The sequence below is a fragment of the Drosophila elegans genome, unplaced genomic scaffold (assembly GCF_018152505.1).
Source record: "Drosophila elegans isolate 14027-0461.03 unplaced genomic scaffold, ASM1815250v1 contig_149, whole genome shotgun sequence".
NCBI classification, from domain to species: Eukaryota; Metazoa; Arthropoda; class Insecta; order Diptera; family Drosophilidae; genus Drosophila; species Drosophila elegans.
In genome coordinates this window covers 7,239,993-7,267,991 of record NW_024545513.1, presented here as the reverse complement: position 1 = coordinate 7,267,991, position 27,999 = coordinate 7,239,993, and the positions used below count along the sequence as shown (strand labels likewise).

At 36.9% G+C, this 27,999-nt stretch overlaps 3 protein-coding genes across 18 annotated transcripts in view; 2 read left to right on the top strand and 1 right to left on the bottom strand.

Moving 5' to 3' along the window:
* Nucleotides 1-13: 13 nt before the first annotated feature.
* LOC108142555 (tyrosine-protein kinase hopscotch) lies at nt 14-9,723 on the bottom strand. Its single transcript, XM_017266494.2, has 10 exons — nt 7,873-9,723; nt 6,859-7,019; nt 6,038-6,244; nt 5,200-5,519; nt 4,675-5,137; nt 3,756-4,105; nt 2,628-3,064; nt 2,173-2,351; nt 1,770-1,934; nt 14-1,168 (listed from the first exon to the last, which is right to left on the bottom strand). The coding sequence occupies exons 1-10, from the start codon at nt 8,956-8,958 to the stop codon at nt 973-975; spliced, it is 3,564 nt and encodes a 1,187-aa protein (XP_017121983.1). The 5' UTR covers nt 8,959-9,723; the 3' UTR covers nt 14-972.
* Nucleotides 9,724-10,133: 410 nt separating this feature from the next.
* On the top strand, nt 10,134-10,862 carry LOC108142253 (mitochondrial import inner membrane translocase subunit Tim8). The gene is made up of 2 exons (XM_017265973.1): nt 10,134-10,341; nt 10,426-10,862. Exons 1-2 carry the CDS (start codon nt 10,252-10,254, stop codon nt 10,600-10,602), a joined length of 267 nt encoding a protein of 88 aa, XP_017121462.1. The 5' UTR covers nt 10,134-10,251; the 3' UTR covers nt 10,603-10,862.
* A 630-nt stretch (nt 10,863-11,492) lies between these two features.
* Nucleotides 11,493-27,999, top strand: part of LOC108142367 (disks large 1 tumor suppressor protein) — a 43,065-nt gene continuing 26,558 nt past the window's right edge. For 4 of the 16 annotated variants that reach the window (XM_017266182.2, XM_041710788.1, XM_041710786.1 and 1 more), the window contains exons 1-4: nt 15,906-16,496; nt 19,502-19,633; nt 24,991-25,115; nt 26,334-26,510. In XM_017266182.2, the coding sequence (XP_017121671.1) occupies nt 16,478-16,496; nt 19,502-19,633; nt 24,991-25,115; nt 26,334-26,510 (453 nt within the window). In that variant the 5' untranslated portion in view covers nt 15,906-16,477. Of the gene's footprint in view, nt 11,640-14,927; nt 15,105-15,890; nt 16,497-19,501; nt 19,634-24,990; nt 25,116-26,333; nt 26,511-27,999 lie in introns of those variants that run through there. The other 12 variants (XM_041710785.1, XM_041710784.1, XM_017266188.2 and 9 more) reach the window with 10 other exon arrangements.

Sequence of the window (27,999 nt, the reverse complement as noted above, 5' to 3'; positions counted from 1 at the left end):
ATAAAATTCATTATTAAACACGTAAGAAAATTGATTTATTTCGGAAATATCCATTCTCGTTAACATCAATAAGTTATTGTGCCTGCGGTTGTGTTGTTGTGCATATACCGGCTTGTATAGTGGCTTGTATAGCATGTAAATATATAATTCGTTTCTGTTTCGAAGCATTGTAGGTTAAAATGGCATTTGATCGACATTAATTGACATACCTTAGGACTATATGTGCACATGATTTTGTAGAATAATATTAGTCGATCCGCGGAACCGAGATCCTTTCGATCCGTCCGCCGCCCTTCGATCTTTTTTTTTTTTGTGTAAATTGCCGTGTGTTGCCGTTCGTGTCGAAACCCTAAACTAGTTCAATTAATATTTACACATTATATTTAGTTTAGTGTTTAGTGTTTTTGCGTGGGCATTACAAAAAATTTAAGCTTTAGCTTAACAATATTTAACAAAGTGGGCTAAAATGTATAACACAAAGGTTGAGAATTGTTTATACATATATATATATATATATATAGATATATATATGGTATATATAAAGTCGGGGACATCCGCTTAGTCAAGAAAGGGAGTGGGGCGAGGGGACGAGAAAAGAGCGCCAATGGTTAGCACAATATTAAAACTGAAGTCGCGCAAGAATCCGAAAAATCTTACAAAGGCGTGAGTGTTTTGTGTTTTGATGTAAATGGATGGATGGATGGATGGATGGATAGATGGATGGATGGATGGATAGATGGATAGATGGATGGATGGATAGATGGATGGATGGATAGATGGATGGATGGATGGGGTATTGATGGGTTGATTCTTTTAAAAGCAAACCAAGCCGAGAGTTACGTTTAGTGATTTGCGGTTTGATTGTGTTGTTTTAAAAACGTACAGTTTAAATGCTAACAGCTTAAAAAAAACTTATGCCTAAATATATGTATATCATTCTGTTTTCGTGTTTGGAACACTCGTTGTCTGCTCTCACTCGCCCACCGTCGGCAGATTCGGATTTGGCGGCGACTGGTGGCCATCCGCCGGATGCGACACCTTGGTGGCCATTTCCCGTGTGATGATGTCCACGATGGTGGCGAAACTGGGCCGCGAACGGGGCGTGGCATGCCAGCACAACAGCATCAGGTCGTACATAAAGTCCGGACAACTGGCCGGCCGATTTAATCTGCAAATACATTGCACAATTTTAGAATGCATATTTATATAAAAGACAATAGTAGAAAAAAATCTTATAATCCATAAAACTCACTTAGCTTGTCCCTATAAATTTGGTCAAAGTAAAGCAGGGTACAAAAAGTTTAAAATTTCTATATACAAAAAAATAATCCCAAAATCCATAAAATTCACATAGATGTTAAATGTTCATAATTTAAGTAGCTTGTCTCTATGAATTTGGCTAATGCTATGAAGGATATAAGACGTTAATAAGGTTACTAAACATCAATATTATCAACTAATAAAAACTAGCAATTTATAAAGTACCCGCCCATCACGCAAATAAATTTATATTTTTATTTAAAAATAATCACAAAATCCATAAGAGATATTTAAGGTCAATAGAATTCACACAGCTGTTAAACGTAATAAATCTCTCTGCATTTGGTCAAAGCTATAAATGAACTGACACTTTGCAGCGACGCGTGTTACAAAGGTTATCTCGAGTTCCCATTAATTTTGAAACACATACATATATACATAGATCTTGACAAATTTAATGAGAATTTGGTCAGTGGTTATCTCTGAGGGCACAACTGGGCACAACTCACCGTTCGCCGCTTTCGAGGCGATTGAGGAAGTCATCCTGCGATGTCTGCATCGGCACCAGATTGGGCACTTCGCCTCGGGAGAACATTTCGAAGAGCGTCACGCCATAGCTCCAAACGTCCGAGTACGATGAGAATCTGCAGGTGGAGATGGCCTCCGGGGAATACCTGTCAATCGAAAGGAATGAATTTATTTAAAAGGTTTACCAAAGCAGTGTCAAGTAAAAAATAATAACTAATTCTTTCTGAATTTACCATTTAAAAAAGAATATTTTAAAAGTCTTTTTTACAAAGATTATTACACGTTTAAAAGATTATGTTTGTAGGAGATAAGGCAAGATAAAGAAAAACCTCCAAGGACACATTTGATAAGACACACCATATAACCTGGTTAGATTTTCCTTACCACTTAATGGGAATATCTCGTCTGCTCGTGGCGTAGTAATATCCATCGGAATTGGCGAATTGCGCCAGGCCGAAGTCTGAGATTTTGACGCAATCGCGATCGCCATTGTGATCCACGAGAATGTTTCGGGCGGCCAAGTCCCGATGAATCAAACCCATGCCGGATAAATATTTCATACCCTGCGGCAAGATAAATAATTAATTAAATATCACTAAAATAATATGCTTAACAAACAAGTATTATCAACTAGGTTTGGGAAATTGAATTTCTTTTACAATTTCAATAGAAAGTCATAAAAATAATGATAAACGGTTTGAAAATATAACATTACAATTATCAGACAGGTTTACAAATGCAAAAATAAAGATGAATTAACTCTTATAAAAGTTTAGTATGCATAAATATATAAATATAAATATTAAATTGATTAAAGTTCTGAAGAAGACCAAACTTACTTGTGCAATGTCCAGGGCGAAACCGACGAGACGCGGATCCTTGAGATTGGGCGCCTCGAAGCGCAGGTACGTTTCGAAGGAACCGGACAGGTACTCCATGATGATGCAGTGCGACCTCTCCGCCCAATACTTAAACTTGACCACATTGGGGTGATCCAACGTGCGCATAATGCCGATCTCGCGATGGAAGTCGGTCGACACCTGCATGGTGTTCAGCATCTTGATGGCCACCTGCTCCCGCGCCTGATCCTTGTCGTTGAACTCCAGGTGGCCTTTGTAGACGGTGCCATAGTGTCCCTGGCCAATCATGTTGGCCATGTTGTAGATCACCCGGCACTCGCTGGTCAGCGGTATTACCATCAGCATGTGCGATCCGGGGAAGGGATTATGGGAGGGCAGGTCGCCGCTGATCTCGACTTCCTCATCGCCAGTGCCATCTGCAAAAGGGCAAAGAAATTGTTATAGTTTTGAAAACAAGGTTTGTAAATTGCTTTTAAGTGTATTGTAAAAGTAACAAATCAAAAAAACACACATAGGGCTATTTAACCGTTCCTTACATTGGATATGTTTATAGTATCAAATCGATTTTTAATTATATTAAGTTATCTAAAAATAGGTAAACTAAGTTAACCTAAAATTTCAATCGAATTTTCTTATCCGTTAGAGCTGCTTATATTTTTTTGCTTTAATAATAATAAATAATAAGCAATAATTGCATTATTGAACTAATTTAATTTATTAATAGTGTTTAATTATTGCTAATGCATATAGAAAATATACACAAATGTTTTGCTTTGCTGATTACATTTTGTGCCTTTATAAATGTAACTAAAAAGTTTAGCTAAAAAAAAATATTGCTTCAAGCAAGTTATTTAGTTTATTTATTGTTTAATTATTTCTGATGCATATATAAAGCATATACAAATGTTTTGCCTTACTGCAAGAGATAAGGTGATTCTAGAAAAGTGCTGATTATTTCCACGGAAAATCACAATGTAACAAAAATTAAATATATGAAATGAGTGGCTGGAATAAACTAGTGCCTGTCAACATAAGCATTGATCATTTGAAGCACAAATTGACTAACATATCATATATACATTGTTATTTCGGATTGAGCAAACTCACTTGTTGCGATCTCGGGCGGTGGCATGTAGTTGGGCAGTATTTCCTCCTTGATCCTGTTGAGGCGGGAGAAGATGTCGTGGTGGCTGAACTGCTTCTCCTCGTCGTCCGACCAGCCGTCCATGATGGTCTCGAACATCAGAGTGGGACACAGGTCCGGATCGAGTGTTCTGAGTATGTTGCCATCGATGTTCCGCTGCCGCAGCAGTTGCTCCTGCCGCAGCGTCCGCAGATCCGTCTTGCAGCGGGAGAAGATCTCGTATATGGTGGTGGCGAAGGCCCACAGCTGGGTGGTCTGATCCAGTTTGGCCGCCTGCAGGTTGCGATAATACTTGGTGGGTATCCACGGCGAGCTGCGGGCGGAAAGTAACACAATGTGGCCAAAATATATAAATCTATATTTAACTTTTCGTAGTTCTACTTTCACATCCGCACTACGTCGTAAAAGATTTATAAATAACTTGCATTCAATAAATGTATATTTTACTTTTTCAATTTGAAATAAAGTAATTAAAGAATAAAAATCGCGCTAATTTTGGAATATATATTCGAATTTCTACTTCCACATCCGTACTACTTTATAATAGATCTGGTGGATTTATAAATAACTATATGTTTAGCAAACATTTGCATTCAATAAATGAGTATACAAAATTTTCAATTAAAATTAAATTAAAACAAAATACTATATCGCTTATGTTGGAATATATTCTTCTACCAAAATCCATATCAGAGTATTTATCAATTTATATTAAAAACTATTTAAAGATTTATGAATAACTACTAACTTTGGAGTCATGGTTCCTCTGCCTTGTGCTTTTGAGATTACTTTCGAAAATTATGACGAACAGGGCTGCTATTTTGAACACACCCTTCTTCCTCCACTTATCAAAAACGTGACAATTGTGGGCTAACTACTCACTCGGATTCTCGGTAGGGACGCGGATAGCCGGGATCGCTGATTTTGGCATCAAGCACGAACGAGGATGGATCGTATTTGGTCACGTACAGATTGCTGCACCGTATATAGTTGTGGATGATCTTGTTGTCCTGCAGATAGTGCATGCCGCGCACCAGTCCGTGCATCAGATCGAGCAGACAGTTGAGACTGACGTGCGGCACCGAGTGCAGAAACTTGTTCAGCGGCCCGTGGCGCGAGTACTCCATGACCATGGTGTACGGATCGGCGAGCGTCAGGCCGTAGAGCTTGAGAAACTGCGGCGATTGGATGAGGCTCCAGGTCTGGGCCAGCCGAAAGAACTCCATGAAGTTGCCATCGCTCTTCAGCATCTTCATGGTCACCGAGACATCCTTGACGGGACTCTGTTGGATCCAATCGCCGCGCATCGTGAACATCATGCCATCGTCGCTCAGCGAAATCGAATCTACGCAGCGAGAAGATCTTAATTAAATATATTTTTAAGCAATTTCAAAAGGGATGCCCCACCTGGATACCATTGCAGATCAGTCTTGGGATTGAAGATCTGCGGATTGCGGCGCTGCAGCTCCGCCTCGCTGAGTTGCAGGTCAGTCTTTTTGGCCTTGAGGTTCTTTGGCAGCAGCAGGAGCAGCAGCGGCGGCTTGTCGTACTTGGAGGCGGGTATGCGATAGCGGTCGGGACTGTCCGCCTGGATGAAGTGCGCCACCTCGTGCAGTGAGTTCAGCACATGCTCCGCATTGTTGTAGCTCAGCTTCCACTGCGAGTCCTTGCGCACGATCCTAAATGTCTCGGTTTTGCAACGCTCCTGATCTGTATTTTTGGCTATGCTGTAAGGAGAAAAGCCATCGTTTGTTTATCCACAGCTTAAATTCACAAATTATCAATGCAAAACACTAAACATATTTTTTATGACGCAACTGAGGGTTTCAAGCAAAAAAAAAACGTGGCTTTTCAAACAACTCGGTTTTAGAATGTGTAAAAAATCTTATCTTTACTTCCGCAATTAAAATACGAAGAAAATAAAATAAATATTTTTTTAAAACGCAAGTGAAGGATTGTAAAAAACGTTTTCTTTACTTCCACAATTGAAAGAGTGGGTATATAACATGCGTGAAAAAAACAAAAAACAAAGTATTGTACAATCAAAGTTATGTGAAAATGCTGCAAAAAGTAAGAAAGGCCATTATAATCTGTCTGTATTACAACTAAAGTTTTTTAAAAACGTTATCCAATAGAGAACGATATATTGTTAAATATAGAATTTAAACACTTTCTAAGCCTGATAACCCACAGACCTGGGATATGACTGCTGATTATCTGGGCGATTTTGAAGCCCAGTACTCACATTTTGGTGTTGATATCAATGTAGTAGATGTTGTATTCGCGATCGCACTCGCGCACAATGTAGCTGCCACACTTGTCCCCGTTCTCGTGCAGCTTCATCAGCGAATAGGCACCGCCGATTGGTCCATGGCAGTGGAGGGAGCTCAGCTCCTCCAAGGAGGGCGTGCGGTAGGAGTGGCACAGGTCCTGCATCCACTTGCAGGACAATCTGCAAGGCAGAAGGCAAAGGATATGAGGTTAACTTCATTGATTAAGTTAAGTGTTCTAGTTATTAATATAACTTAAAAATTTCATTAAATAGAGCATGAAAAATACTTCTTTAAAAACTTAAAGCTAATAAAATGTGTAAGAGGAGTATTACACACCAAAATAAAATAAAGCTTTGATTAATGCATACAAATACAGGTTTCAAAAGTTACAAGTTAATATATTAAGTAGTGTTATTCAATAGAAATCATTAAATTTTGGCTGTGAAACTAATCAAACGACAATTTTCTGATTAGGAGATTGTTAAACTCAAATGTCAGCATATATGTATATAATAAGCTGAACCTATATGGGCGATTTCGTGCTGTGAATAAAATATAATTGCTTTTAATAAGAAAACATTTTTTGATTTAACCCCCATAAGAACATACTGATTTTTATTATGTTTTAGATTTCTAGGAATCGACTGAAGCAATTATAAAATATTTGGTTTTAGACTCTTTTTGCAAAAAATCAAACTTCTCAAATACTAAAATAAATAATAATAATTTGGAATGCGAATTTTTAGATTTGAATTTTTAAAAAATCGACAAAGCAAAGAACTTGACAACTCACCTGATATAGATACCCAGATAGGAGATGAATGACTTCATTTCCTTTTCCGTCTGGAAGTGCATTTCGTAGCCTTTGGGCAGGCCCACGATTTCCAGCCTTACATCGGTGTCGTTGATTTTGGAGATCATGAATATTCCCTCCACGCCGCCCACCAGAATCCACTGTAGAAGAAACATTGTTATCGTTCGTGTTTTTCTCTGTCAGCTCTTTTCAGCCAGCCTGACCCCTTAATGTCGCACTTTGTTTGCCCCCGATAAGATGTATTTTTAAGTTAACTGGAGAGCGAGACAATCAGGCGGGCAGTTTGCAATTAAACTGAGGAATCAATAAAAATGTTTTCGAAATAAACTGGATGGTTTTCCTTAATGAGATTAATATAAATGGAACACGCTTCAAGTTCTGATTAACAACCATTCGGAAAAATCCACAAATGCTTTGCAATCAAGTTTTTTTGATTTAAAGTCAGGATAAGAAACAAATGTCATAGACATTAAACAAGAACCAAGTAAATTTTCGAATCTATTCTAAAGTAAGTTTATAATTTGGGTTATCATCAAACATGCTGAACAATTTTTTTTGTGTTTCAAAATTTGTAAGCTTTATTTTTAAACTCGGTTAAATAAATTGTATTCAGTTTGCTTGATTTATTAAAATTTTAAAGTAGAACATTTCCTTTCAGGCACGTTCGAAAAAGTGGCCAAATTAAATATGTAAAATTCTAAGTCATTTCTCATTAAAAATCGATGTTTTGTGTTTTCTTTTGTAGGTATTAGATATCATAAAGAAATTCATCAGAAATGAAAGGCGTGGGCAAGGGGTCAACAATTTCTATTTACTTGAAAGAAAACTTAAAATTTAAAGCGAACTGAGAAAACCGATTTAAACCTACATTCATTTGAAAACTAATCTTAAAGTTCTAAATTGCCTGACAAAGTCCCTAAAGAGAGTTTTTGAATTATTTTTTGAAAACATGAAACTGAAACAAAATTTTGGTAAAACTTGGTGCACATTTACCTTGAGTGTGGCCTCCGAGGTGACCCTGGCCACCTTGAGACCCGGCTCCAGGGAGTCGTGCGGGAAGACCCGCACGTAGACATCGATGCCGGTGCTGGTGGATCGCCGTTTGCCCTTCTTGCCGCTGCCACTGCCGCCGCCACTGGCGCCCTGGCTGGGATTGCCGGTGAGCGTGGAGAGTGTGTTGGTGGATCCGGAGGTGGCCAGCGTCGACGTAGAGTTGCTGACCGAGTGGGCCAGACTGGTGCCGATGGGCCCGCCGCCGCCGCGCGGCATCTCCTCGTTGGGCAGATACTGAACGGTGCAGGTGAACTGCTCGGTCATGTAGGTGGGCGCCAGGTGGGCAATCTGGTGGACATAGTGCCACTTGAGGCGCTCCACATTCGGCGAGTTGGCCTTCAGGTTGCGGAACACCTCGCGGATCTTGGAGCCCACGAAGAAGCTGTGCGCACGCCACAAGCTCGGTGGCAAATACATCTTGTATAGCTTCTCGATGGAGCGCACCGCCTGCTGGTCGGGCGTCTGCTCCTGGTCGTCGATCAGCATGTCCATCACGGCCAGGCCTGTGGTGTCGTCCTTGTGCTCCGGATAGCGTATCTCCGGGATTTGTTCGTTACGCATGTCGTAGCGCATCTGGGCGTAGAGGAACTTGTGGCTCCGTCCATCGATCTGCTCCAGCTGGCTGTCCAATTCGGGAACCCGGAATCGCATCCGGAAGCAGTAGATCACCTGGCAGCTGAGTCGCTCGCCGGGCAGCGACCACGTGAGATCCAGCCGCACCAGCGGCGACGAGCGACGCGAGGTGGCGTGCTCCCGTATCCCATAGAGGAGCTGGGCATTCTTGGCAATGCCCAGGATGCGGCACATCGCGTTGCAGATCTCCTCGCACAGCATCGTGGCAAAGAAGCGCTCATAGTCGTTGGTCATGTAGTTGAACACCCGGATGGTGCCATCGATGGCGTGCATGCTCTGCGACGAGGCGCCGCTGCGCATGGAGGAGTTGGTCAGACTGGCGCTGTCCGCCAGCGAAGTGCGTCCGCTGCTGCTGTCGTCCATTCTGTCGTCCCCTCCGCTGGCCAGAGCCATCGGCGGATTGGTGGTGACTGGTGCCTCCGGTCCTTGAGGTCCTTGTTGCTCCTCCTGCAGCAGCAGTTTTTGGCAGAGAACGAGAGGGAGCTAATGCAGCTGCTCCTTCATGCCCTCCAGTTAGATCCGTGATCCTTCCTTAAGATTCGGCTAGTTTTATGGGTGCTTCCTTGGCCTATTTGCTTACTTAGGAGTAGGAGTTTCTTGTGGTTCCCTTCAGTGGTTGCTCCTCGAGGTTTTGCTACATTTCTAGGTGTTTCTAGTTGCTTCTTCGAACCCCGACACTGGTGAATGACTGATCTTACCCTTATCCTTCTGCCTTCTCCTCCACTGCCGTTATGGCAGGTTGCTAGGATGGATGGCCAACTTTCAGCGGGAGTTCCATGGATGCCTCCGGCGGAGAACCTCCTGGATACCGCCGCTTTCCTCGCAATCCCCGCTAGAATTCGCCGCCGACGATGGTGCCAACACTGCCTGAAGAACCAATTTGGCGATCCGTCAACAGAAGAAATCGGAAATCAGAGGTCCGATATTGGAAACCCGAAACGCCAGCAAGATCCAAAATTTTTGGAGGGCAGGACGGCTGGAAAAGTTGGAGCCACCGCCAGAGATATAGTCGCACTTTGTTTATAGTCGCGTTCGATCAGAAACTGGGTCTGCAGTCGAAGCGAAGCTGCAACTGCGAATATACAATACAACACAAGCCACGAATAGCGATATTTTTCCCCAAGTTTGGGGTTTGTAGTGTGACCAACTGGGTTTTCTACCAAATACACCGCCCGGTAGTGATGGCCTGCACTTAAGGGGCTAACGCGAGCAAAAGTATCGTTTGAATAAAAGAAATCTAATGTATAATTAACTGTTTAAGTATTTTAATATGCTTTTAAAAGTAAATTAAAAAACAAGTATAGAAAAGCACAGTTATTTTTAGAACTATAACTGCATTTTAATTTTTATGAAAATATATTAATATGTCAACATTTCAAAAAATGCATAATAAAAAACGTTTCAATCTTATGATTTATTTATTTTTATATGTTTATATTTTACTGTATTGAGTGCTTTCTGTAAATACAGTTTGTGGTTTGGGTCAGCGACAATGTCCATCCATGGCAACCACCATCGGATTACACCTTACAAACTATTTTAGTATGTTTTTTTTTCGAGTCGTTGGCCACACCGCACAGCTGTCAGTCACTGCCGTCTCTTTATATAACCTCAAAACTCAAACCTCAAAAATATAAAATTTTGGAGTCTGGCTGTTTTGTAAGATTTTTCACTGAAAATCACACCATGTCCGAATTTGAGAACCTTTCCGGCAACGACAAGGAGCTGCAGGAGTTCCTCATGATCGAGAAACAGAAGGCACAGGTCAATGCACAGGTGAGCATATACAAAAGAGACCCACCATAACAAAAGAGCCCATTTGTTAATCGAACCGGTCACCCAATCCCCGCCCCCATTTAGATACACGAGTTCAACGAGATCTGCTGGGAGAAGTGCATTGGGAAGCCCAGCACCAAACTGGACCACGCCACCGAGACATGTTTGAGCAACTGCGTTGACCGATTCATTGACACCTCGCTGCTGATCACCCAGCGATTTGCCCAGATGCTCCAAAAGCGCGGCGGCGGCGACCTGTAGGTCAGGTCTCCATATTACTCCATACTGGAATCTGGAAATCCGGGGAGCTTCCGCCACTGTCCTACTGTTAAAGCTATTTTTAAACAAAAAATTATCATGTAAGCACTTTTTTTTCCGCTGCGTTCGGTGCTGCTGCTATCCCCATCCGGACAAAGTGCGCCAGCCGGACAAACCGTAAATCCTGTACCATAACTCTATTGTTTTGACGGCCTAACGCTAGCGAATTCAAAATAAATACAACTTTCGTTTTGTATGTTTAACATGGGTAGTGTTCTAATTTTAAATCTGTTGATGTTAAGATAATAATGAAATACTGCAACCAACAATTTTCCTAATGTAAAAGCTGTATTACTATGAAGTTTCGAATAGGTTTTCCCGTTATCGTATAAAAAAATTATCAGTTATATAGTATTTTTTTTACTTTTCCCTTCACCTAGATAGAACACTTAACGGAAATGAAAAAAGTACTTCAAATCCGCCTATGCATTGATTAAATTATGTATTTATATATATATTTTGTAACTTCTTATGTATTTTAAAAATTGCTAATTATTTATTATTTAGTTAAATTAAAGTTACAATTGGAGTTTGTCCTCTCACCGTCCAGTTGGAATGCAATCCAACTGCAACCCAATTCAATATTTGACTGAAGTACATAAATAATGATACAATTTTTTATTTTTTTTTTTAAATAAAAATATAGAAATACAAAGTAAACTCAGACCAAATAAACTAAAAATAAAAATTTTGATTAATTAAGTATGCCATTATAATTTTGAATTTATCGTGAAAAAAGCTTTGATACAAAAAACGATACTTTTGAACGCGTTAGCCTCTTATGAGTAGGCCATCTCTAGCACGCGGTGCAGTGAGCAGAAAAACTCGTCGGTCACACTGCAACATAACATAGTTTCACGTCTAGAATGTAATGTTTCTATATAATATAATATATGTGGAAAGGAGCCGTGCTGCCGCTACATATTTATATTAAACACTAAATCCCCGAAGGCTGTGCCAAACGCATGTCCTTTTTGCCAGTGAGTGTGTGTGCGTGAGGAGCACAAAATACAGTCAGTGTCGGTGTACAAAGGAAAATGAAAAGCGAGAAAAAGGATAAAGTGGAGAAACGTAAAGAAAATGTACCTTGATTTGCCTGCAGGAGTTAAAAAGAGACATTAAAACGGTTTTTTTTTTAAGGTGCTCCTTTTTTTTCCTGTCCCTGTGTGTGTGTGGTTATCTGTACGTGTGTGTGCAAGGGATGTTGTTAATAAAGTAATATAAAGGATGTACAGGAAAAATCAAATAATTGCCGAAGAGGCACGTGTGTGTGTAACGGTAAACAGCCAGCTGATTTTTTTCCCCGTGTGTTGCATTGCAGTTGCAATAGGTGTATGTGTGTGAGTGGAGCATACATAATTCACAGCATCCCTTTTTTAATTTTTTTGTTCAAAATGAGAAAAATTTTCAGTGACGGTTTGTCTGTGTGTGCAAATTTTCTTATTAGTATTAATAAGTTTACAATGCTCTCTCGACTCTATTTCTCTCTATTTCTTCTTCTTTTTTACACACAATCATAACGGTTTTCTTTCTGTGTTTTTACTGTGTTGTTTTTTTTCGGCTAGTCTATAAATAACACACACACCACAACGCTCGAATAATTATGCTGCGGCTGAATAATTAATCACCTCCTATCTGCGACCCAGTTTTCCGCCCGATTTTCCCTCCGATTTTCATCCGATTTGCCCCTTGCTTTTTAACATACTCGCACTCCGATCCACCGAAAACAGCTACAATTACCACCACGGGCGACATGTCAAGGTCAAAAATCCGCCAGGCGAACGTCAATCCTTAGCGGTTAATATCTCTCTGCAAGTGTATGCTTTTCGTGCGTTTGTGTGCGTGGAATTGAGTGTTTATTGCATATGCTCTCCTTTTTGCTGCATACTTTTCTGGGCTCGCGCCTGCAGCAGGTGAAAGCGTATGAACGTGTGTGTGTTGGAGTCCTTATGTGGGGTACAGTGATCGCTGGCTAAAAGGGAAAGACTTACAGCATTAAAGATTCGAATTGAAATCTTGTTTAATTTAATTTCTGCAAGATCCATATATTATTTTTTATTTAAAATGCATGAAAAACATGCTTAAAATATAGTAGTTACTTAAAAAAAAAATTAGTTAACTAAAATGTAATATAATTTTATAGGACGGATTAATTATTTCAAGGGATTTTTCAAAAACTAATGACTTATTTTATGAGTTATTTAATTCTTATTAATAAATATAACCATTTTTATAACTGTTTTTAATAAAATATTATGTTTGATAATTTAAATACATTTTCCGCTCACCGCATTTGCCAACGATCACTGTATCTAACATTCTCACACACATGTCCACCAACAAGGACTTGAGGACCATAAAAATAGGCAATACAATTGTACACAGTTGTGCGTGTGTAGGAGTGTGCATATCAATTATACGACGTGTGTGCGGGTGAAAAAAAGTGCTCTAAGCGGCCGAAAGACATTAAAAATAGGAAACAAATGACGCACATAAATTAAATCTATAGAATTCTAACTCACACACAAAATCAAACAAAGCGTAGGTACACAGAAAATACAGGGACGTCCATTTAAAAATAACCTTTAGATTAGGCTTCTTTGATACTATTCAACAAGATACATTGAACTATGCAAAATATTATTTTTGAAATAGAAAAACTAAAACAGAATTGATCCTAAACTCACACAAATAAAATGTTTTAAATGGCATAACCACTTGAAGTATATACTTTTTGTTCGTGTGTAGGCTTTAATATATGTACAACGGTTGAAAACTGTCCGGGTAGGATAATAATAATAATAACCGTAATAACCGGTACGTAATTCCCAAAGGTGATTGAACCCAGTCATCGTTACCCGTGTTGTTATTATTATTAGTGTTATTATTGTTGCTGTCTTTCTCGATGCGCGTTTCCTAGTTTCCAGTCGTTAGCTCTGTTTTGGCCTCCCTCTTTCTCCACTTTCTTCATCGCCATCTCCCCTTTCGTCTGGCCTTTCTTGACGTTGTGTATTGACCCGTCTAGTTCTTCAATTGTTTTTCAAGTAATTCGCGTCACTGACGTACACAAAGTGAAGCCCATCAGGGCTTCATTTTAATAGAGACCCAAGGATCCCGTCTTTTTAGTCTAAATAATGGCTTCCTGGCAGTTGGGATTGTCGGTTTAGACATTCTCCTGCTATTTGTGGAAATTTATTAAATAATTCATACCAGCCAAAACGCGTTTCTTGTTGTAAAAAGCCATTTTCAGGAATATTTTGTGTTTACTTGCATACCTACTGATTATATTAAAAGTAGATCAGCAAAATGGACGTCTTAAACTTATCTGAAAACTAGTTCTTTTCTTGTTTTTTCAAATAACACTAAAATCTTATTTATAATAAAAGTTGTTTACAAAATATAAAACATTTAACGAATAATTTATTTTGATTTGGTTTTCTGTTAATTATCAATTTCGGGACTACCCTAACTGATTCTGTATTGTGCGGATTGTTTATTTATTATCTGTATAAACAAAAGTTCTATAGTTTAATAATTTTGCTTATATTGCAGTAGTGTTTTGTTATAAAATTGTGGGAAAGTATATAGGTCATATTGAATAGACTTTTTGCATAAACATATATTTGGCATCTTTTTAAAGCCGCAAAAGGCATTAACCAACGGGAAATCTTAATATAAAATTGTTATTTTAATAAATCTTCTTATTTATTTTTTTTATATAAAATATAGCTGGTAGGAATTTATTTTGTTCAGTAAATACTTGACCAATGCCTTAAGGCTTAGACATTTCTTATTATCTTACAACTATAATTTTAAAACAAAAACAATTACACAAAAAACAATTTAAATAAATAAGCAGGCAAAAATAAATTTTCGTCTCTCAGCTATGCCAACGATTATTTCGAGGAGAAAGTAAAACCTTTTTGATAATATATAATAATATACAAAAAGAGAAACTTTTATTTGTTTGGCTAAATATTGACCAAAAGTAAAGCGAATGGTGCTTTAGTTATTTCTGATAATCTCGCGTTGGCAACTTTTAAAAGGAGCAAAAAAGGCATCCGACGCTGGCGGATAGATATATATCTCGTCTCTGGTCTTTGGGTCTCTGGCATCTGGTGTATATGCAAACACTAATTGTTGGTCCGTCGACCGACGACTGTGAAACGCTCGGGATTCTCATTCTCGGTCGGTGAGAGAAAGGGGGCCAAAAAGAGAGGGAGAGAGGGCGACCGAGGGCCAAAAGCAGAGCACCGTTATTGCCTCAGTTGGACGTATGTCTGTGTGCGGTGCGGGTGTGCGGAATTTCGGAATTTCGACCTGGCCAATGTAACAAGTTATCAAGCCAAAGCCAGAGCCAGAGCAAAAAAAAAAAAACAAACAAAACGAAACGAAAAGAACCCAACTTTGACATTTCAACTCTACCTCCTCCAATGAATTTTTTTGTATGTGCTTCACCATTTTTTTTTCAAGTGAATCTAGAGCAACTGCACAAAAAAACATTTAGCTGAAATAGCAAAAAAAGCAGCCAGCACTCACACAGACTGGCGAAAATATGTAAATAAATTCACCTCGACAATAGCGATCGTGAAACAAACGACCAGACGAGAATTTCGACATCGCCGCGACGCGATTTGTTTCTGCCTTTTCAATTTTTTCTTATTTCCCAAATATGAGTGTCTGAAAAACAAAAATTAAGTACAGTGATCATACCGAAAAACAGCAAGGGGAAGCTCGGATGGAAAACTTTTTAAAAATATTATTTCAAAATTTTTTAAAAAATCGAGTCGAATTTAAAGTATTCAAACTTTTAATTTGACTTTGAAATTAAATTGTTAGTTAGTTATATTTTCCAAATCATTCAAAATATATATAAATCTATAGGAAATATACATTAATTTAAGAAAATTTTTCTTATTCAAGTTTTAGTTATGAAAGATCTTTTTCCAATAAATATAAATATAAAAGGATCTCATTTATTTCTCACTAAAAAGTGTTTAAAAAATCTTCATTAAATTTCCTTGAAAAATATAAAATGCACTTAAAAATAACACTTAACGAGTGAGCACTGTACACTTTTTGTTGCAATTGGAAGCATATTTAACTGCAACTGTGTGTGTCTGCCATTTTCGTAATTTTTTTTTTATGATTATACAACAATATTTGTTTTGATAATTAAATCCGAAGAAGCATAGTTTTTCAACCGTTCTATTTTGTTTTTCGACTTCTAGATGTTGGATGGAATATAGAATAAAATAAAGTGAATCAAAAAAGAGAGAAAAACGATTAGAGTTTTTTTGTGTTGGTGTTGTGTTGTGAAGAAGAAAGAACGACATTTCGATGATAGCCGAATTTTAAGTGAAATATAAATGCTATAGAACCGGAAGTACAGGAGGTGCCACTGAAATGTGAAATTCACAAAGAAATTGAAAGAAAACGCACACGTCAATGTAACCACAAAACTGCCCCAAAAACAATTAAGCGCAAAATTTAAACAAATCTCCAACTATGTTTGAAAGCCAAAACAACATAATTTGTACATAAAATACTCTATATTCTACCATATACGGAACAATATATATGATATATATATATTTATATATATACATGTGCCCGCAGAACTAAAGGACGAAAAGCCAAAGCGATTTTCCCGCATATTTCTACTCGAAAGCGACTCCAGTAAATTCTCAAAATTGCGACCCACGCTTTTCCGAGTTCGGCGGCGTTGAACCACACTCAAAGCTGCTGCACCACCGCCATTTCCGCTGCCATTTCCACCAGCACCACCATAAATAGTAGCAGAAACACCGCTCACAGAATGCCAGTGAAAAAGCAAGGTAAGCAAAAAATTGCACTTTTATTCCCCCATTTTTTATTTATTTTTTTTGTTGGTTTTTTTGTGCACTATATATGGCTCTTGAGCATTACCTGAAAGTCAATTAAATTGGCTGCCTTATGAATGGCGGTTCTGAAAAAACTGTGTACAGTTTAGAGAGTAGGTTAGAGTAACTACTAAATAAGCTTACAGCATTTCGCAAACATTGTTAAAATCTATTTATTATGTAATATGACTTCCCAAGTCACTGAAGTTTATTGAGACTTAAAACAATCCCAAACAATACTTAATTATATGTGACTTTTAGATCTTATGTATATAATAAACTGCCTATGGGATTGTGACTGCTAAAAAGTAATGTTTTAAGTATCAATATCAATGGGGAGTATAATTGAGTATTTTTTTTTTATTTTGAACAATATTTTTATTAAGTAATTTTTTCAGTTGCACACTGAAACATTACAGCTCACTGATTTGTTTGGAAAGTTTTAGACTATATGCACAAGTTGGTATTAGTTTTTCAATTGCAATTTTAGTAGATCATTTAACTCTGCTGGTGCCAAAAGTTTGTTGTTTTACCGAAAAACTTTTTCGTTTCTGGCCAAAGGAATATATCCAACTGCTTTAGAACCTCTAAAACAAGCTGAATTAATGCAGACAAAGAATTTTATTTGATTATGTCACATAAACATCATATTTGGTCAACTGAAATGACCAAAAAAAAAGAAGAAAAACAAAAAGATGAGCGAAATAAAAGCTGTAAAAGACGGAAAATGGGAAAACGGTCTGGGATGCCAGCAGCCTCGCAAATTGTCAGTGAAGGTCATTGTCGGCGTTTGACGCGTGCTGGGGACATCAAACTACGGACACAGATACATTGTTGGTTTAAATATATTTAAGGGTGTGTGTGTGTGGCCATAATGCGACTCGATTATAATAATAAATTATGTGTTTAATTTTTTGGCAAACGTCGGACGAATGACAATCAACGGCAGCATAGGACTTGACCTCTGACTTTCCGAAAGGGTACCAAAACTATACTAAGCTAATTTGTGGAATCGAAAAAGTATATTTTGTTTCTTCATTCATTTATTAAATTAATCATTACGTACAATAAACGTTATAAATTCAAAGAAATATGGTCATGCTAAGTCTTAAATACATAAAGTGATCTGGCCGCACTCAACACTCTTAAACTTTTAAATGGTTTACTTTTAGATAAATCTATTTTAAAAAAATATAAAGCTTTAACTTATTAGCCATAGCATAGATTTTTTTAACAATCATCTGGGAATTGTAAGCATTATGGGAATTTTAAATAATAATGTAAGAAAACACTAAAATAGTATTCAAATTCTAAATTACTTAAGAAGATATTTTAGAAATGTTTGTCATTTTTCTTCTTGATAATCCCATGTTGTACTCGGGGAGACAAAAAGAATTGCTGAAACATAAAATGAAATAACTAGGGCCAAGAAATAGAAAAAAAATGTTTAAAAAGCGTCAATCTTTATTGATTTATCGGCGTCAGCAGCCCCCGAACTATGGCATTATAGAGCTCAAAAGTCGGGCCAGTTTAGCGCGGTACTTGGACCCGAAGAGAGGTTCCATTGCTGGTTCAGAAAATGGACTCTGATACGGATTCGGAACGGGAGAAGAGCAGCGATCCCAACGAGGGGCTGCTGAGTAGCGACGACAAGTCGTTCCATGACAATGACGACGAGGAGGAGGATTCTTCTCCGGCGGACGATGAAGAGGAGCCCGAAGAGGAGTCTTTGCTGCCGCAGAAGAAGGCTCAGATTCGAGCAGACGACCAGCCAACATTGGTGGTTTTGGTTCAGTCGTCGGCAGAAGCCGTAGAAGTGGTTGAACAAATCGATGATACCAACCGGGCAATTGCCATTAAAGTTGGGGATATGGAAAACGAACCGGAAGTGGAACCCTCAACCGATCCCGATCCCGAACCCCTGAAGTGTCCTTCTTCCCTACGTGATAGTGTCCGCGAATCCGTCGAATGCTTCTATTCCGCTCAGGATCTTTTGGAATACGGACACATGCTCTCCTCCACTTCAATGGTTCGAACGCCAGACGTCGAGTCTGGATATTTCGAGAAGTCCGAGAGTGATGCCTCGCGAGATGAGTGGGAAGGTCCTTCGTCCTCATCTTTGGGGGGCGCAGCTCGTTGTCGCCTGCTATCCGGAATATCCGGACTTTCCGTCTCCTCATCAAGTCGGCACAGTTCCGAGGGCTTGCGAATGGAACTGAGTCGCTTTCGCACCATGATTGAGACCCTCGAGCGGGAAAGTCTCGAGAAATCGCAGTCGGAACTGCAGATTAAGGCGAAAAGCAAGCCAAAACCAAAGTCCAAACAGAGATCCCACATCCAGGAATCGACGGGAGAGAGTGGCTCGGAGCAGGGTTCGGAAAAGGGTTTCGAGCGGGGCTTCTGGTCAACGGTTTTCGGACAAGCCGGTCTGGAGATCAGCCAGGATGAGGAAAAGCGGATTGCGGATATACAAAGTACGCCTTAATTAAAGGCTTTCTCTTTAAAAAGATATAGAAAACAGTTCGGATAGGAATCAATTTAAATATCTATAATATAACTAATTACAACCACCTATAATACAATTAACAACAAGCATTGTAATAATTAATTTCTGATGGTCAACAAAAAAAAAAACATAAATAGCCATACAATAGTTTTTTAAAGACCAACTAATAAGAATCCATTAGATTATAGTAAAGCGTAGCAGCATAATTTCAGGAAATGTGAACAGTTAAGAAGAGGAAAGGACAAATATGAAAGGCCAAATGCCATTAAAAGGAATAACAAAAGGCAATGAACACCATAGAAGCACTATTTATATTTAAGACAAAAAAGTGAAACTGCGAAATAATGTAAATTTACAGGACCTTAGATGATTAAAAGAACATATTTTTTGTTATAGAACTAAAGCAAACAATTATCAATTTATATTAATAATAATTATCATCTTTATTTTGCAGAAGCTCATCGGGCTCTTGAGCTGCTCGAGGACTATCACGCGAGACTTTCGGAGCCGCAGGATCGGGCGCTGCGTATTGCAATCGAACGCGTTATACGCATATTTAAATCTCGCTTGTTTCAAGCGCTGTTAGGTGAGTATCAAAAAATACAAATTAAGAATACTAGTAAATAAGTTAAAACAAGGCTCAATACAAAATAAAATTTAACCACGCTCATCTTCACCTATTGATTCTGAAACTTTTAACGCGAACAAAGTTGCAAACTTTCTGCCAAGATGGTTAAAAAGTGTTTAATGAGCAGGAAAGATCCTTGAAAAGTAGTTCTTATCTGTACTGTTGCCTATCGCCTATCGCCAATCGATTTTTGGTCTGTTCTGTTTCTGTTCTTCTTGCTGGAAATTGTTTTCACTTGACAAGCAGCAACACAAACAGCAACAAAGGGAATAGCAACAACAGCGACAGCAAAACGATAATATTGCAAAGGATTTGGGTCAAACAGCCCAAGCAGCGCAGCAATAGAAACAGCTGAAAACAGCAGGCGTCTAATAGGTATGCGGCTAATTTAGCCTTTTTCACTTAATCTGGCTATTTAAAAAGATCAATAATAAGGCTGATTGATTAACTTCGTGATTTGTAGTTATGGCTGTAAAAATAAAAAATCCTTTCAAAAAAAAATTTTTTTTTTCAAAAACAATTTTTACAAAGAAAAATATGTTTTATTACAAACATTGTAATCTCAGGATCTATTTTTTCTTAAAGAAATATTTTTTAACACGATAACTGGGGATATATTTAAAAAGGCTAAATCAATACAATGTGTAGTGCACCTTTAATTATTTTTTTTTTAGTTCGATCCATTTATTTTTAATAAAAGCAGTATGTATTCGGTGAACATGTGTTTTTTTAAGGCTGTTGTATGACCAATTTATTTTAGATTAGCTCCGAATCGCTTATTAGATTTTTGGCAGCACTATTGGTTGAACTCGCTGCTTGAATTTTATTCTAGCTCCATCACTATCGTTATTCTCCCCATCTCGCTCCCCGTCCATAATACGTTCATCCATTTTGAGACGGGCGGTTGGTCTGCAGTTGTCTGTTTAGCGGGGTTCGCCTGTTGTATAATTTGCAAAAGTTCTGCCCAATGCCACACCCCCCATCTCTTTCTAGCCCCCTATGGCCCTCTCGCTCTGTGTGCCCCCGTCCCTTTCTATAGGCCCCCTGGGTGCAAAATGTGTTGCCCGCTGTCAGTGGCAGTTGCATAATCCTTTTCGTTTCGTTTCGTTAGAGTCCTCATTCTTCTCCTCCTCCTCCTCTTCTACCTTCTATCCCGTTGCTCCGGTGCTCTTCCTCTTCTCCTGTTACCGTTACCGTTACTGTTTCAGTGGCTGCGCTTAGCGTGTCAGAAATGTTAAACGGCTAACAAGCACACACAAACCCAAATGCAAACAAGCCAAACACGTGACACGTTAGGAAACAGAAGCTTTTATATGGCTAAGCATTGGGCTGGACCTAGATTCTAATGGCCGTATGGTCACACCTCAATACGACATGATTATAGATGTTTAATACATAGAGATAGGGCAGAAGCGGTATATCGCGGTATAACCAATACCGCAGAAATTAAAAAAAAAAAACAGCTTGGCTTAAAATATATATTTAATTGACTGACCTCCTTTTGATGATAAAAAATTGTTTAAATTTTTTTTCTGTTCAACTGCTCTTGATATTTCTATACAAATATGTAATTTTAATCAAATTAATATCTTATTTTCTCAAATATAGTACGCCGAATGGTAAATTTCATAATGGTGAGATAATAGCCTTGAATTTAAACAGCTACAATGGTTCACCCCACAGATTTCGAGGTGTGTGTGCGTGTGAAATAATTAACAAGGTATTAGCCACATCCCGACGCACGAAACACGTGGGTGTTTCGGGTATAATGTTAAACTTGAGGTTAGGTTTCAGTCTCTGTCTGTCTCTCTCTCTTTCTTTTCATCTCATTTCCTCATTTGTTGGAAATATTTACATTGAATCTGTTATGCTTGTATGACACTGAGACTGATTTAATTGTATTTTACAAATAATAGATATTTCTAATGGCAAAAAATTCTTCTAAAACATTATTAAAATGTAAATTTATTGCCTTTAAAGAAAATGGTAAGCTAATAATCATTTTTTTTAACATATATAAAACAGAGACAACTCTGCGGATGAGTTATACATTTAAGACCCATCTATAGAGCCGGGATTAAAACCTAAAAAAAAACTTACTGCTTCAACGGTTTTGTCCCTGAGTTGATTTTTTTTATAGTTTTAGTTTTCAGTGGCATACAGGCAGAACAATTGGCACTCAAGATAAAGATAAGGACTCGCCAGGGGTTGTACAGGGGTGTAAAAGGTCATGAAGAGCCATGTGCGGGCCAAAATCCCAATTTAATTGGCCTAGAATTCGAATCATCTGCAGCATACTTACATTTACATATACATATTCGAGTAGTACAATCGCGGTTAATATAATAGTACCAATTCACAGAAATAGATTTAATTAAGTCTTAAACATTTATTTTTCCATTAATATATGTACATATGTAATATTAATTGTATTTTATAATGCATATCAAAATGTATATAATTTATATATTTGAAATATTCATTTATATTGTTTTTCACAATCATGTATGTAAAGTGGGCTATTATTTTCACTGCAACTGTATCTATTTGAATACAAATGCAGATATAATGTGGATACTTTTAAGAGGGGTCTTATCGATTTCCTGGAATTCCCCACAGCGAGATAAAACGAGAGATGGCGTAACCTGAAGCTTAGCATCTCTTTTTTCATCGGCATTGGCATTCAGCTGAGCCAAGCTAAAAAATGTGGGCAAAACAAAAAATAAAAATTAAAACCGAGGGAAACAAAGCAGAACACAAATTGAAGGAACGATAAATGGAGGGAAAAATAACAATGCTTAGGAAGCCATTTACAGGAAGCATTCCGGGGCGTTCGATAACTCATTTTAAGTTCAAGTGGCCAAATCGATTGCATAACGCAACAAAAATTACGACGTTTATGTGCACATACAGTGGTCTCTCGGAAAAAAATCCGAATTTAGTGTATTTTTAAGTTTTTAGCATTTTAGCATTTATTTAAATTCTTCTTTGTTAATGGTCTGCTTGAGTTAACTTTTTTTATTGTATAAATATATATTTAATATATATTTTACAGAAAATATTTAAGGCTAATGCTGTCATAGAAACTCAAATTGTTTTAATGAATAAATAAATGAATGATACATATGTTTTTAATTTTATAATAAAAGCAAATAACATCAACGTTTTAAGGAATGTTTGTTTTGTTTGATTTCAGTGTTAATTTGAAGAAAATTAATTTTTAAATTAGTTAGCACAGTGAAATGATAAGTTTTCCAGTGAGCCCTGTACTTTATGTACACAGTTTTCAATGACTGTGCGTACTTTTCCATGCAATATTGGTGGGATAGCAATGCCCCATGGAATTCAATGCTCCTGTTTTCTCTTTCCCCCTTTTGTATGCCCGCCTCTCTTTCTCCTTTTTTTGGGGCTGTCGGGCACAGGAAATTAAATGGGCGCTATGGATTTCGTTTCAATTTTATTTTTTCCAGTTTTTTTGGTTCCGAGCTTCAGTCGGATTTCAGTTTCTCCCATTTGGGCCACTTGACTGCTGTTGAAGCGAAACATATTGGCTGCGGCATATGGTTGTATGTGTGGTATATGAGTATTGCCACGCCTCCCCCTCACTCGTTCCGCCCCCGTTTTCCGCCACCCCCTTCCGCTGTCAGTGGCGGCGTCAGTTTGCATTGAAATGTGTGCATTTGAGATGCAGTCTGACAGTTTCTGATTTCCGCTTCTCTGGCAAAAGTCGTTCAATGCCTCTATGACACTGTAATAATTTAAGTACTTAAGCCTATACCGCACTGAAATAATTTATGAATTTAAAGTTGGCAGTTAAATTATAAATTGGAGGTTAATGGAAATTTTCTCAAATTGAATAGAATTTTCTTGATAATTATCAATGTATTATTGAATAGAAGTAAAATAGTATTTATCCTTTTTTGGCTGGACTATAAATAACAAATTTCAGAACAAATGAATAATTAATTTATTTCTTATTAAATATTATTGCTGGTCAAAATGATTTTCAAAAAAAAGTTTTCTTTTCTGGGCATTGGAACTTTTTGACACATTTTTTTCAGTGTTTCTTCATTGTATTTAACTACAAAATCCCGGCAGCGTCTTCGAACCGTTTGTTTATTCGTTCGACTGCACTCCAGTTGCTCGTTATCGTTAGTCAATGTGTTCAACTTTATTAACCGCACTGCCACTGCCACTTTTATTCCCTGTTTGTTTTCACAATCCAAAAATCTGTACTGGTGTGGAGGACTTATTCATTCAGATTTGCTGAGCTTGAGTTGGTTTTTTTATTTTTCGCTGAGTACGGCAATCGAAGGAAGTCCGATTTAAAAGCCTTTTGGAACGGATACATTAATATAACGACATTAAACAGCAGCAGCTGGGCAAATAAACAAAGGCTCTGTGTGATCATATATAAATGCTTGTAGAATTTGCTTTCACTGAGGTAAGAGATTTTATTTTTGACTATGAGTTACAAAATTTCTAATATATTTTCATTTCTTTCAGAATTAATCAATGGAGTTAAAGGAATGAAGACAAAGAATATTATTGAAGGATATTTTTCAACTACATTGTTGTGAGATTTACAGAAATCGGCTTATGAGATATGGACTAAATCAGCGTTAAATTAATTCCGAAAAGATAGTTTTAAATATTCTAACTTTTCAATAATTTAGAATGATAATTTGAAGTTAGTTTTATTTACGGAAAATACTGTATCAGGATATTTCAATATTCTGTTTAATTAATTAAGAAAATTTCTGAAATCGGTTGAATGTTTGAATGCGATCTACAATTGTATTATCTTTTTTGACTGATAGTTGGATTTTATCTTAAATAAGTACTTCTAATTATAAGCCGGTATTTGCAATTTCCAATGGAACTATGTATTTAAAAGAACAAACTTTGTAACTGTTAGACCCTTTTATATAATGCCTAATATTTTGCAACCTTACTTTTAAAGATTATTACAATTGTATTATTTAATTTATTTTTTAATCAAGATGTTTTAATACTTGCTCTGTTCAGGCCTCCAACAATTATAAAATAATTTACAATCTTAAAAAAAAAATTGTGTAGTGATTTGAAATCACCTTAAAAGTTGTTCAAAAGTATGAACTAGTGCAGATGGTATTTGGCATTTCTAAAGTAAAATTTAGATAATTTTTCAAAGGATAAAAAAGTCTACTGAAATTTTTATTAACACATTTTCAGCTATGGCTTAAGTAATTTATTAAACTTAATTTAGAAACAAACTAGCTTATACACATTTTAAGGCAAAAATATTAACTGTGGATAATTTTTTCTAATTTCAGATATACAAGAATTCTATGAATTGACATTATTGGATGACTCGAAGAGCATACAGCAAAAGACAGCGGAGACCTTGCAAATTGCAACCAAATGGGAGAAGGACGGACAGGCCGTTAAAATAGCCGATGTGAGTAGGATACTACGGAGACTACGATTCCATATATAGAACGTTATAAGTTTGGGATGAAAGTTAGTTTTAGGGGAGGTGTGAACTAAAACGTATCTCCGTTTAGCCAAATATATCTCCTCCTGATTAGACCAACTTTAGATTTTCGTTTCAAAATCATTACGTCTCATTTCCTCAAACGAACTTATTCATCTGGTAATGCTTCAGATCTCATCAGTCATCTATATACTCTGCTTTTCTTTAAAGTTTCGTTTTTGAAATCAACTCTATTATGCTTTTATTTTAATAGATATTTTTTCTATAATGTTTTATTATTCTCTCTACTCTGTACCGTTCTTGACCTCTTTCTTAACGAAAATGAGATAATATCTCATTAATTAATTAACTCTGATCTATAGTTTCGGATTCTGTTTTGATTCCTAACCTGTTGCTTATTTCTTGTACTTAAATTCCACTGTAAAGTTATGCCATATTATGCCGTTGCTCCTCGAATTTAAAATAATATCTCTAATATCTCTATCCGACTTTTTTTTATACTTTCTTTAAGTGGTATTTATAAATCCTTTTAATACCCGTCTCTAGCGATCAATTCAAACTTTTACGATTTGCTTATACTTTGATATATCTTTCCTACTTTTCTTTGCATGATCCTTTTTGAGATCTAATTTGTATCCGTTTAACTCTGTCCCTTTTTATATACTTAGTTATTTAGGCTGGTCCCTTCGATTATAAATACTATCTAAATTGTTTTTCTCCTGCTTCCTCTAGAGGTTACGTAAATTCTTGGCGTTTTTCTTGTACTTTATTGTATTATGTTAATGTTATAACCTTTAATTAATGTTATAACCTTTTTTTTTTTGGTAGCCTGTTCCTCTTTTATATATTTAAAGGAACAAATGCAATTTCTGAAGATTTGAAAACGTAATAAGCTGCGTAAAGTATGCTGCTATAAATTTCACTTTGGAAAACCAATTTGAAATTTATTTGTGCACTCCATTCATACAATTTTTAATGTTTTCAATTCACTAGAGATTTGCATTTAACCCTTCTAGTTTTTCTAGTTCCTGTTTCTAATTGTGTTTTCGCCGTGGTTCCCATCTCACTCGATCTGCTCTACTCTATACTGTTCTCTGTTCTTCTCTTCTTCCACATCACGCCTACTACTACTACTACTACTACTACTACAACTACTACTTACTATACCCGAAACTTGCACAGTTTATCAAAACTTCAAATTTAAATCGTAATTGCGCCTATGAGTTTAACAACGACGCCTCATCCAATCAAACCAACCAATCAGTCCTCAATCAGAATCAGATCGCGAATAATGTCAGTGCCCAAGCGCAGGCCGAGGCCCTCAGCAGAACTTTTAAGAGTGAATTGGAAGAGATATTGGTAAGATACACACTGCATACATCCCATTGAGACCATTATCATATATTCTATACCCATTTGACATCCCCACTAACTCTCAAACAAGTTTTTCAACGAGGTGTCTTACCAAACTTTGGGTTATGGGAGATTAGTAAATAATAGTCATTCTTAACATTATTTTATAGCTAAATTTGGGCGGCAAGGTGTAGGTTTTCTCGATTTCATAAAAAGTATTTAAGACCTTTTGCTTGTGTGACATTGGTAAATTTTTTTTTTACATTTTATTGAAATAAATATCCTTAGGCTTACTATTCCAAACTATTATTACATCTTCATACACAATTTATTTAAAATTTGAAAAGCATATTTAAAAAATTAATTTGAAATAATTTAACCTTTTGCTTCATTATTTTAAAATTACTAAATTTTAAACGACAAACAAAAAAGTAATTCATAAACTATTGCCACATAAATTTTACAAAGTAATTTCGTTTTTCAAAGCTAATAATGATTTACTAATTGGCAGTTTGTTTCTTAAAAAGTTTCCATATTAATTTGTATTAAAATGTCCTTTGAGAAGTACTTTCGAAACAATTGCCATATAGGTTTCACAAAGTTAATTTACAATAGTTTACTAATTGATAGTTGACTATTTGATAATAAGGAAATTGTTACCTAACTGGTAGATAGGAAAAGTCCGAAAAGACTTCTATATCTATGAGTTATTAAATTTTTGTTGTTCAGCAAATCTTAATTAAGCGAATAAATGGGTTAATATCCGCCCCATAAAAGTGGAGCCCTCCTAAGCAGCCTCCTGCAGTGGATGCATAAAATCGAGAGCACAACCATTAGATGGCCCACAGCTAATTGAAATCTCTTGAACATGTCCCAGGGCCCAAGCACGTGGCGAGTGGATGGAAATGGGTGGGAGTGGGTCCTCAATCCGTGAGAGAGGCGGTTGAATGTCCTTACGGCCAGATGTCCCTTAAAAATTGTTGCGGCTTAAGTGGCTATGACAACCGGTGCACCCATGCCAATCCGGCAATCGGGGCATTTGGATACCCATTACACAGATATTTAACAGATACATTTACAAAACAACAATTCCCTTTAAATGGATTGATTGGTTGCAAAGGTGCAAAGGTGTCTGTTGTAAAGATTAGAACTAATACCTAAGAACATTGATAATTATACTTATATTATTTTTATACTATAGTTATCAATTTTAATTTCTACTATGATAGGTATGGATTTTAAACATATTCTGAAACAATTTTTTCCGAAAACAATTGTTTTGTTTTTTTTTTGAAAAGATTATTAAATTTGTAAATTATTAATATATAAAGCTTCCATTGCAAGCTAATGATAGTTTGCCTTTGCCTGGTTTTTAAAACCAAAAACTCTGCCAGAAATATAACTTTCAAAGTTATCCAAAAAAAAAATCAAAAAATAATAACTCAATTCTATAATTAAGATGGAATGAAGCTTAAAGGGTAACACAATGTCGATT

Bases quoted from the DNA above. Each gene is read 5' to 3' on its own strand.
- LOC108142253 (XM_017265973.1), top strand. From the start codon at position 10,252: ATGTCCGAATTTGAGAACCTTTCCGGCAACGACAAGGAGCTGCAGGAG. The intron at 10,342-10,425 runs GTGAGCATATAC...GCCCCCATTTAG, and splicing joins AGGCACAGGTCAATGCACAG to ATACACGAGTTCAACGAGAT.
- LOC108142555 (XM_017266494.2), bottom strand. From the start codon at position 8,958: ATGGCTCTGGCCAGCGGAGGGGACGACAGAATGGACGACAGCAGCAGC. The intron at 1,935-2,172 runs GTAAGGAAAATC...TTCGATTGACAG, and splicing joins CGAGATATTCCCATTAAGTG to GTATTCCCCGGAGGCCATCT. The intron at 1,169-1,769 runs GTGAGTTGTGCC...ATGTATTTGCAG, and splicing joins CGCCTCGAAAGCGGCGAACG to ATTAAATCGGCCGGCCAGTT.